The 11,541-nt window shown below is 40.3% G+C and overlaps 1 protein-coding gene across 3 annotated transcripts in view; it reads right to left on the bottom strand.

Annotated features, from left to right (window-relative positions):
* Positions 1-4,095: 4,095 nt before the first annotated feature.
* The window catches only part of LOC140937190 (RNA-binding protein RO60-like), a 7,980-nt gene continuing 534 nt past the window's right edge, over positions 4,096-11,541 (bottom strand). The window contains exons 1-5 of one of the 3 annotated variants that reach the window (XM_073386725.1): positions 11,008-11,541; positions 9,075-9,359; positions 8,368-8,601; positions 7,099-7,413; positions 4,096-6,708 (exon numbers count right to left, since the gene is read on the bottom strand). The exon at positions 11,008-11,541 is cut by the window's right edge and continues 534 nt beyond it. In XM_073386725.1, coding sequence (XP_073242826.1) covers positions 7,117-7,413; positions 8,368-8,601; positions 9,075-9,359; positions 11,008-11,541 — 1,350 coding nt within the window. In that variant the 3' untranslated portion in view covers positions 4,096-6,708; positions 7,099-7,116. Of the gene's footprint in view, positions 7,414-8,367; positions 8,602-9,074; positions 9,360-11,007 lie in introns of all 3 variants that reach the window. The other 2 variants (XM_073386726.1, XM_073386724.1) reach the window with 2 other exon arrangements.

Raw genomic sequence — 11,541 nt, 5'->3', positions numbered from 1 at the left:
TCTCATACCAGCTGCTACGCAGGCTACCAAGACAAGAGGGTTATCACTCACTCAAATACGAATTAATCCACCGCGGTGTTTATTTTCGCACGCGCGCTTTACGATCTCTAAACAGAAAACAGAGGGTTAGACATAATAAAAGTCCAGACCGCTAAGCATGAGAAGGTAGTTAAGACAAGGTTGTCTTCTGTTACCCTTGTTGTTTCCTGGTCCCTCTAGATTAAATGACAGGAACAGCCTTTGCATGGTAGCCTGTGAAGCGCTGACGTATTTCCGACGACCCGAAATACATCTGCGCTTCGCAGGCTATTGCAAGGAGGCATGGTATCCCTTAACGATCTGAGTTTCGCGATCTGGCCCTGTTGTTACTCCAGCCCAAGACACGAGGATCAAGACACGGGCTAAGAGGAGCAGAGTATGAAAGTTTTTTCTGAAGATCAGTTCCACAGAGGCAAAGCTGATGCGTTTGGTGCCAAACAACGCGATGGTGGAATGATTGCGGGAAGGCGGATTGAGGTGGCAGACAAGGTGAGGTAGGAAACAGAGAAGGAAATTCAGGCACTCAGTGAGAAGCCGGATAAGACAGGATTTTGCGGTGCTGACTCATCGAGAACTCGGACCAAGTTGAGAAACTTGGGTCAAATGTGTGGGCCGTGCTCTTGTATGGTGCATAAACTTGGAGATAAGCCAATTAGCTGAGACATAAGTTGCAGTGTTCATTTTCTTTTAGTGGCCTGTGGAAGCAGCAGGGGCACCCAACAACAAATCCCTCCTAAATACTTTGAAAACACTTTTTAGGCTTCCCAAAGTACCTTTAGATCTCTAGAAATGCATTCTTAACGGCGCTATGAAATTTGTATCTGTTCGGTCATCCTGGGGTAACTTGGGTCTTTTCAAAATTGAAAGGACTTCAGGGTTATTTTCCCGAAAATTCTAGATGCAATTTAATGCTTCACGAATTTTTTTTTATTCCTGGCTACATTACATTTTCTACTGTTTTTCTAATCCGAAAAGTTTAGGTTTTCTTTACCTACGAAATATAGCTTAACCTGGGGAGGTCAGAAAATCGTAGGGAATTCTTCATATAGTACTTCGAAAATCGTACATCAGTTGAACGGTCATCTAGCAATTTTTAGCCACTCTATTAAAAGCTATTTAAATTTTTAGGCAGTATTTACTTCTTCGAGCAGATATTTTACAAAAAACAGTCATTGGGTGCCCCTGAAGCAGTCGATAGAGGAGGCATAAAAGGACAAACATAGCAATGGATTGGCTACCAACTAAGGAGATCAAACGGAAATGTGGCCAAGACAGCCTTGAATGGAACTTACAGGGGAAGCGTTAGAGAGAGCCGAAGGGCCCGAAACACTTAAAGGCAAATAAGGATGTTGGAACTTTAGGAGAAAGGACTTACGTGGCGAAAGGCAATATTAAGTTAGTGCTCAAAATAGAGTCGGATGACGAGAATTAGCTAGGGGAGGACCTATGTTCCATCGGACTCTGAACGAAGAGGACTGGCGATGATGATGGTTCCTCCGCGCGTCGAATTGAAATGGGCCGATTCAGTCCTATAACTGCAGCCAAACACGCATAACAAAGTAAAAAAATGGTGGTGAATTAAGGTTACACCGTGCAAATTCATTTATACATAATAAAAACAAACAGCAATAGTAGTTTTTCATTCGTTTACATTTTCCAAAACGTTCTAAAAATTCTAGTTAGGTCGTTTCAGTGAAACATTTCGAAGGCAACGGAATGTCTGAAAAGATGATTCTGACAGTGTAATCCAGGTCAGATGGTCCCAAACGAGGATTCGTTTCCGATTCTTCAGACTCATCCCCGCTTTCGTTGCCGTTTTTCGATAAAAGGAACTGATTTGCGCAAATGGTTCACTCGATTCCCAATTTAAATTTACCAGTCCTGGGTTTTGTTTGTCATCTGCCCAAACCGTGAACAGACCAGTTTGCTTATGTGAATAGAAGACATTTTACGTACAACTCAACTCCCTGCTTGCCTACGTGCTACGTCCTCTTCCTATTTCCTTTGCTCACGTCGGTAGGCAGGACTAAGCAGCGACAATCACAGCTGATTCGTCCATATTAGTCTTATCAGCATGGAACTGCCACTGGAGAAGAATCCTGTGTTTACGCCTCGCAAAGCCCAAGCATCTGTAAGGCACTCTTTAAGCACTAGCTTCACTCTACGGATAATGATAGCCGTTGGCCGCATGTACTGAAACGTGAACCCGAAAAACCCCGGAATACCTAAAATTAAGTAAAGGTTAGGGTTGCCGTTTGTCTTTTTCACGTCACCTCTCGCGTTCCCGCGTTCCTTTGCTGTGGCTAGCGTAAACGTTGCGCTCATCAATAACCAGACTCTGAAGTGCAATAACTGATTTTGTCGAAGGATAAAGGTCGCAAATCGGTAAAACTGCGGTGAAACGAAGAGTATTGAGTTTCATCTTACAAATCATGGCGAGGAGCGTAAAAAACAAACCAAAACACAGCTTACCACTCACATCCTATGCAGACTCCATGGCTTTGAACAAAATCGTAGTTAAAACTCCTGTAAGTATCTCCTCAAAACTCTAATAATTATTCATCCAAAAGTCGAAAACTACATGTGCTCAACAATCCTGAGTGGCGAGTTTCTCTACAGTCATGGTAATTCAGGGGCGTAGCCAGGATTTTTCAAAGGGGGGGTCACAGAGCTATGTTAAGCAGGGACACCATCCAGGGATCGCCGACTATATATATGGTTTATACCGCTGCTCTCCCTCGTGTATCAGCGGGCTCAGTCGTATTACCGCGGCATGAAGGCCCATATTAACTAAAGACAAGAGCCGTTGACGAAAATACTTTACAAAAAAACAAATTTTAAAAAAGTGGGCTTTTCAACGATGGCTTTTACGGCCAAGATGGCGTTTTCGCCACCTAAATATTGTAGGTTGTTTGCTGAAAAGAAGGTCTACCAAGGGGGGTCACGGGCACCCCAGGACCCCCCCCTAGCTACGCCCTTGTAACTGACGCGCCCGGAAAGTCGTCCCCTTTATCTTTGCTGTGTTAGCAACGGTTATTGAAAATAAAGTTTCGATAGTAAAGCAATAATAAAACTATCACTCTTAAGACTGACCAGGAAGCGAGAACCCGTAGGTAATAATTTGAAGATCAGGCTTCGGGACCGCCTCAGAGAAACGGGCCCCAGGAAAGGCACGTTTTACTGACACTTGAACCAGTTCTTTCTGTATTCCAAATAAACTTATGCAGTTGTTTCCACACGTTTTCACCTTAAATCACAACGAGGGGTTGGCAGTAGGAAGATTAAGCAGTAACGACGGCGACAGCAACGAAAACGGCAAAAAAGCAACAGGTTTGGATCGGCAAAACAACAACTTTGTACGTGCATCACGCTTTTTTGTACATTTCTCTGCAGTCGCTGTAAGACTAGGACGTGAAATTGAATAATTTCACGTTTTGTACAGGACGTAAACACAAGACAACGTCTTTCTTTTTCTTAACTTCGCCGACAGTCCTTTGGAATTTAACTCCACCAAAATTTGCCAACATTTGACGAATTGAACGATATGGAATAAGCGCGATGAAGTTTGAAGCAGCGCAAATATAAGATAGACACAAGAATCTTTTGATGGACTCAGAATCACGTTTGCGTCAAGCGTCAATTTGTTGCACGTGACAAAGTTTTCCCTTTACTCGTGGTTTATTGGATAGTGGCGAATCCAAGGGAGGGGCCCGTCCCCCCTTATTTTTAAACCAAACTGATGCCCGAAGGGCCGAAAAAAATTGTTTTGGGAGACCAGCCCCCCACCCCCTTTATGTAAGGGTGTGGGGCTGCGCATTTCCTATTTCGAGAAGCTGACAACGTGTATCTGAAGTTTGCCGTAGACGCGATTCTAAATCTTTCAAATGACCAAGGGGCACCACGAAATGGAAACAATTCCTCATGCAGTCCACCATCCACTGTCCAAGGGCAGAGAAACACGTCACTCATGGTCACTACGAATAGAAAACGCTTTGGAATTCTTCTCAGTACGTCAATTCCCACTTCGTTTTAACCATATATTGCAAACCAAATATCTCAAGTGAGTTGCATTTATTTTTATTTCCACTTCGGACTGACGCAAATAATACTGTCAGCTACTTCAGTTACAGGTGGACGTTCGTACTAAGTTAATTTAATACCAGTATTACACAATGAAAACTTTTAAATCCTTTGATCCCATATATCAAGAAGCATATGCTACACACTTTTCTAAATACATTTTCTGTGAAACCAATCAACACAGAGAATTAAGAGTAAATGAGTCCATGAGTTTTGAGTCAATACTTGGGATCTCTCGGATTTCCCGCGAGTAATTGCTTTGATAAATACATACGCGATGGATAAAGTAACAAATCTTAAGTAAAAAAATAAATGCTAACCACTTCGAGACTATGATTAACCCTAATCACTAAAATCACTGCTTAACCCTAATCAATAAATTTTTAGCCTACGTAGCAAGCGTTTCCACGCGAGTTTGTCGAGAAAGTTGGGACGAGAGCATAAAAAAGGAATGACGGGGGAGGGGGAGGGGGAGGGGAACGAGGGCAGCTTCTGATTGGTGCGGTGCTGGTAGTGTTGATTACTTAGCACTCGAAACATCAATCAAACTAGGTATGCTTTGTTTACGAGCGTCACAGGTCTGGTCTGAGTTGTGGTCGCAGATTACAATTGCTTTGGACTTACATCTTTTTTAATCGTGTTTGTGCCAAGGTTTATGAGATCAGAGTCTTCAAAGTATAACTGGAGATCGAGCAGTGAAGACTAGGGAAGACCAGTTTATTGGGAATGACGGCGTGCGGATCTGACTAAAAAAAATTGGACTGTTTGTTGGCGATAACATCAACGTAAATCAGAACATCGGTACTCGACACTAGCTTAAGCCGCCATGGACAAGCGACTTGTCAGCTTTTTGAAATGAAAACATTCTTTTTGTTTATTGGAAATTTAGCGGCATGTATTGTAGAGAACGTTTCGACACGGGCTGAAGAGCAGTCGCTCTACAAAATGTATAGCCGGCGGAGTGAACTGTCCCGGGAAAATCATTTTTGACGTTTCGACAAGGTTTTCAGACGAGATAAAGCCACACAATAAAAACAAGAAATCCCGCAGCAATCGCTCAGAGTTTTAACCTTCTTTTATCGTAAACCTTTTTTTATTACAGTTTTCGCAATCGCTTGGAACTTGTTCTATTAGAGAACAAAGTAATTTTACAAATCTGGTAATCCAGGGGTAATCTGTTCATTATACTTCTATTTTGACGAGCTGTCAATTTACAAATGAAACGAACCGTGAAATATCAAGGGGCGTTTTTCAGAATCGTGGGGTTTGCGGGCAAGCGTTTCCTCTTCTCCCCTCCCCCTCCCCCTTCCACCTTTTTTTTGATCTCGCTCTAACTTTCGCGCAATAACTCGTTTGGAAACGCTTGCTACGCAGGCTAATAAATTTTCAGCACTTAACCCACACCTGACTCACAACTTGACTCATTGACTCATAAAACAAGTTCTCTCATCAAGACATTGACTTGGAAGGAATTTCAACTTCTTTCTCCAAGCTTCTTTTTCCTTTCGGTTTAACAAAACAGTCTGAAAAGTTTGTTTCAAGGTCTCTTTCTAAACTGAACGTCCAACAACTACAAAAATACAAAATAGTTAACAAGAAACAAAAGCAAAATATACACAGAGCATGTGCTGGTAAAGTTTAAAGTTCACATGGACCTGAGGTACACTGGATAACTTTTTGATCAACTTTTCCACGAGTTGCTTTTTTAGAGGCTGAACGTTCTATAAAAGCATTACTCACGAGAACATACAAGAGATTAATGTTGAATTGTGGATGACTGGCTTTAAAGCCTGAGTGCTAAAAAGAAAGATGAATGTTGCTCTTAGTAGGGACATCATGAAAACAAGCCAAGCGAAAATAAGTCTCGCATTTTTCGCATCAGTTTTCAAGATCTCTGCACATAACTATTATTTTTTGGAGCCTCGAACAGGCTAAGTGAGAAAGACCAGGGGCCCGTTTCTCGAAAGTCCCGATAATTAACGGGCCCGGTAAGCTGTTGCCGTTTACATTAAAGATCGAGGTTTCAATAGTTTTGCATCTAACATGATAAAACTATCAGTTAATGAAACAAACTGGAGTAGTTTGCTATCCGGGACCCGCGCTCTTATTCTTTATATTTCCATTTTAATATTTGATTTCGGGCCCGAAAAGTTACCGGGACTTTCGAGAAACGGGCCCCAGGGCCCTACCCAAGCATGGCATAAAGCACGAACAGTCCTTGATAAAAAATTCTAAGAAAGTGCCATTAGCTTTATTAAGTGCAGGTTTTTTATCATCCTTTTATACACGAGGCACGGCAAAGTTTGAATTTGCATTTCAAATACATTTTATCTTTATTTCCGTTGCGTTGCATGCACACAATGCTTGCACTTACATAAAAACACACTGGCTTAAAAATGGTTTTAACAAAACATATCTATGATAAAAACATCATTTCTGTCCAATGTTAAATACTACCTTTGCACTTGTATGATTTTAGAACCCACTATTCTAAATCCACAGTTATCAGGTATTTTCAAAATTCCTTGTTTCTCAGACAAATGTGATTGAAATAATTAAATGACTTTGCACGGCCATGTAATGCTAAGCCTGCAAATTGAAGAGTATTATGCTGTGTTAAGGGGGCTCACACGCCTGTCAACATAGTTCTACACAAATAATACCTCTGTACATCAAAGGTGTGTTTATAAATCTACGGTAAATTTTCTATTAAGCCTTTGTGGGGAGAGCTAACTCATTTAAGGCATGTTTAAGGGGGTGGATATAGTACAACTACAGTATGTGTAAAATTCAAGGACAAAGTCTATACAAGGTTATCATTTGGCTAGATTGCCCTTTTGTTCCAGTGGGGGCTGCTTATGTAGCATTATCCAGATTGGAAAAATAAGAAGATCTTTTCTTTATGGTTTACGGAAATCCAGAGCAATTTAAACCAGTTCAAATGTCAACAGGGGGGTTTAATAGATGATTTTATGATACCTGGGTGGTTAGACAGGTTTAGAAACCAACAACAAACTGCCTAATGATGTCTGGAGCAGCAGAGTCAAACCCAGCCATGTCAAGCATTCCTCTGTCCTCAGGATCAGCCAGAGTGAAACCATTGGAGGTCATTGCACAAATGATGAGCTTAGCATCAATACCAGATTGAATTCTGTACTGCCTCAGTGCTTCGCTTGGGTGAATTGGTCCAGCCCAGGTTTCACAGTCAGTGTAAACAATGAAGACATCAACCTTAAGATTATTGTCTCTGGCATAGATCATGGGTTGAGCACAGTCAGTTCCCCCCATGGGTACCTAGAGGTTGAAGAGTGGTGAAGTTAGTACCTGCACACAGTTTTCACTTAGTTTAGTGAGTCACAGGTTTGACTATTAGCTTTAGCAGTTCTCCAATATAATCATTTTTCCTCAAATAAGAGCACAGAGAAGACATATATTTAAAGTGTATATGAGTCACATAAAACTTTTTTAAACAGATTTTGGTCCTTGGATAATAACCAATTTTGGATACATATTTTACACACATTAAGAATTGAAAACATTCAGTAATTATCAACCTTTTTTAAAGTGTATATGACACAAATTTTTTTGTTGTTTTTAATTATTTCTGCCTTTGGAGTCAGCAGTTGCTCTCAATCCCACGATCTTCAAAAATTTAAATAGTGTCCTTGGTCAAAAGACCATGTTTCACAATAAATGGACAAAAAAATCCATGAGGCTGTTTTCAAAAAAGAAAAAAGGATGTTTTGTAGCATTAAGGTCTCTGGAACTTGACGTACAACCCATGTTTTGTTGGTTTTCTTCTACAAATGAACAAGAAAGCATCATTGATTGATGGATGCTTGTCTTAATCCTGCTTCTGCAGCTGTGTCATCCGGGGTTGCCAGCATCGTCACTTCGAGCTTTATTTGCGAACTAATTAAGTCCATAAAATAAGTGTTTTCATGGAATACACAATTGTCTCTCCCATGTGGATATTCCAGATCTAAAACCCTCCTACGCCTACGGAATTCCAATTGTAAGTATCCCCCCATGCCTTAGGATTTCCAGTTCAAATAACCCCCCCTGCCCTCCGAATTCCAAAAAGCGGCTTTCCCTACATTTAACAGAGCTAAAGAGGTTGGAATACATCATGGTGAAAATTGAACCGAAAGAATGCAATTTCACTTTTTTAGGAACCTTTCCACCACTGTCACCATCCTCAGGTCTTAAGATTCGTAACAACTGAAAAAACAAAGTGTTTACAGTTACCTGCTCAATAGTCCTTACGACTGTATCAAGTCTCTGAGTAGAGTTAATGTTCAGAGGTACCAGGTGATGAGAGAACCCCACAAAGTGATACTGTGGTTCAGTGCGTGCTGTAAGCATTGCCATAGCAGCAGAAGCAACCCTGGGAGTGATGGTTGTTCCATGACAGTTACCCCACGACATTGAGCCACTAACATCAATGGCCAAGAGGTATCTCTTATTGGTGGGCTCTACATTCTGCAAAGGTATGTACATACTCACTAACAAAATTGTAGTTAGATAATGGCATTACGACGATGCCAAAACATCAACTTTTTATGCTTTAATTTACATATATTATTGAAAAAAGAAAGAGAAAAATAGGGGGGGGGGATTTATTGTTACATTAACTACCGTAAAATTCTGAAAATAAGCCCCTCCATGTATAAGCCCCTCCAAATATGAGCCCCCCAAACCGGTAACGCAAAAAACCCTCTGTTAAATTGCCCCTCCAAATATAAGCCCCTCAAAAAGGGCCTTTGAAAAATATAAGCCCCGTCAGGGTACAAACTTTTTCCCTTGTATGAAATAGCCTTCTACCCATTCAAGCTTTCAACTTTAACTCAAGAGGTGTGTTGCTAGTTGGTATGACTCTTGTTGCAAGTTATAAATTAGCCAAAAAATTCATAGTGAGCTTTGGAATTCAATACAATAAGACATTGAATGCAAACCTTGAAAGCCAAGTAGAATGCTTCATCCAGTGCAGTCACAATGGCTTGGTTTGGTATCCATGTGAGCTTGCCTTTCTCTCCCTGCCCTGCTTGATACTGTTTCAGAGCTAAGAGGATGGTAAATGGGTGGACACGTGCATCTTTAAGACTCCTCTCATTTCTCAGCATGTCACAGACCTTGGTAGCACCCTCTGACAATGGAGCCAGTACTTTAATGCTGGTCATTTTGCCAAGATTTCTAATCATAGCAGTCATTGGCATCTTCTCTAACAGGGCCTTCCAAATCTATACCACAAAAGGAGAATTGTTAAATAATATCTGCTCATATGTTATAATAATACCAACTCAATTTTCTTTGTTTGTAAATGAAAATTTGAGCCCTGTACACAGGAAAAAATAACAGATTCCCATTTTTGGATATTTTAGGGTATTTGAAGAATACCCTCAAAAATCCCAAATTTGGAAGAGTGAGACAAGTCCCAACCAGGGAACTTGGTTGGGAATTCCCTGCTTGGGACATGTCTCACTTTGCCAAATTTGGGATTTTTGTGTGTATTCTTTAAATACCCTAAAATATCCAATATTGGGAATCTGCTATTTTTTCCTGTGGTAATGTGTAAGGGAAAGATTTTTTGACAGTTTGAAAATTTTAAAATTTAGAAGGATTTGTATGACAAACCACTCAACCACGACCTGGTGGCAAAAGTTGTTTTCACCATACAAAAGTAAGATGGAATACAGTAGGAAATTGAGTAATTTTAATTTTCAGTGGACAAAACCCTTGCACCAGAATATTTTAAGCCACACTATATTCTTTTTTACATTTTTCAAGGGGCTATAGATATAATAAGTTGTCTGTAATAACACCAAAGACAACTTCTTACGGGAGCCTGAGAAAATAAATTTCAAATTTCACAGGAACTGAGAAAACACACGTAAAATTGTCATGTGGAAGACTTCATTTTGTTAAATTTGAGGATTTTGAAGTTTGTTTTCACAGGCTACAATAAGAACCTTTAGTTTGGAGTTACTTCATACAACTTATTACATTAATAGCCCTTGAAAAGTGTGAAAAAGAATGCAATATGCTTGAAATTATTCTGGTACAAGGTTTTTTCCACTGAAAATTACAATAATTACTCAATTTCCTAATGGATTTCACTTTAATAATTTCTTCTCATTTTCAGCAGCCATTACAGTAGGTACTGTTAAGATATGTGGCTGACAATTTACAGGTTAGATAATTTTTATGTGCTCTTTACATCCCTGCAGAAATCAAGTTGATCATGTAACCAGCTATTGCAAAAGGCCCACCATAATTGAATGAGGCTAAAAAATTTTTTGGAGACGTTGGTGGCACATATCAAGGCCAAGTTGTTTAAATGTAGATTAGTGCAACTCCAGGTATAGTTACCATGACAACCTATATGAGAATACCGAATACTGTAAGAAAAATTGCCAATTCAGAAATACCATGTTGAAAATTGACAAAATAATGATACCAAATTTATGATCCATCACGCTTACTGAAAGTTGCATCCATAAAGTGTAATGACTGCTAACATCTGGAGCAATCTCAGCCATTGCAAGAAATTAAAGATGACCTTGAATTACTGGTACAAAGATCGAAAAGCCAAGTCATTGACACAACAACGATCCCATTGTACATTAAATGTACCAGAAATTGTGCAATAATTTACCATGCTTACTGTGTTTTACGTTGCATGTATATTAGACAGGAAAGCACAAATGAATGGTGCTGCAATTACTTTGAAACCTTCAAAACCACTTGGCATTAGTGACTGAGAGCTATGCCTCCTTTAAATTTTTTTTGCTTGATTCAAGAAAATTTATTTCTGTAAAGAAAAAAGCCATATTAATTTACACTCAAGACATATGCTCTAGCCTTTGTGCAAATGGAGCAATAACCAACCTCTTGGGAGTTGAGATGGTTAGTGGGAATATGTTCCCGGACAAGATTGTGATCTTTTATTGCTTGAACTAGCCTCTCCTCACTCATTGTCTTGGCTTCTTCCACTGCTTTGAGAAACGTGAAGACAGATGTAACATCCTGGCCCACACCAGGCGTCGCTGCATCGGGCTGCACAGCATCAAAACCTTTTATCACGTACTTCACAATAAACTGTATGGCTGGGTCGGTTGGTTTAACGTGGCACAAACGAAACACGTCACGGTGCGACCATCCATTTCTTTGTTTGTATTTGGTCACAGCAACAGAGAGAGCCTTGGGTTTCTTGTTAGTATACCACTTTTGGATTGCCTTTCTATGTGCTCGACCCCAGCCAGTGGACTTTGGCTTGCTCAGAGTTTCACAGATCTCTACGAAGGAGAAAAGATGTGTAGGAATTCGCAGAACTTGTGACAAGGCTGCATACGCGGCGCGTTTCGTCTCCAAGTGGCTTGATCGAGCACAAATTGCTAGGGACAAGATAATCGTGTCTTGCTT

The sequence above is a fragment of the Porites lutea genome, chromosome 5 (assembly GCF_958299795.1).
Source record: "Porites lutea chromosome 5, jaPorLute2.1, whole genome shotgun sequence".
Lineage (NCBI taxonomy): Eukaryota > Metazoa > Cnidaria > Anthozoa > Scleractinia > Poritidae > Porites > Porites lutea.
Note: the sequence above shows the minus strand (reverse complement) of the source record. Positions and strands in the feature narration are given on the sequence as shown.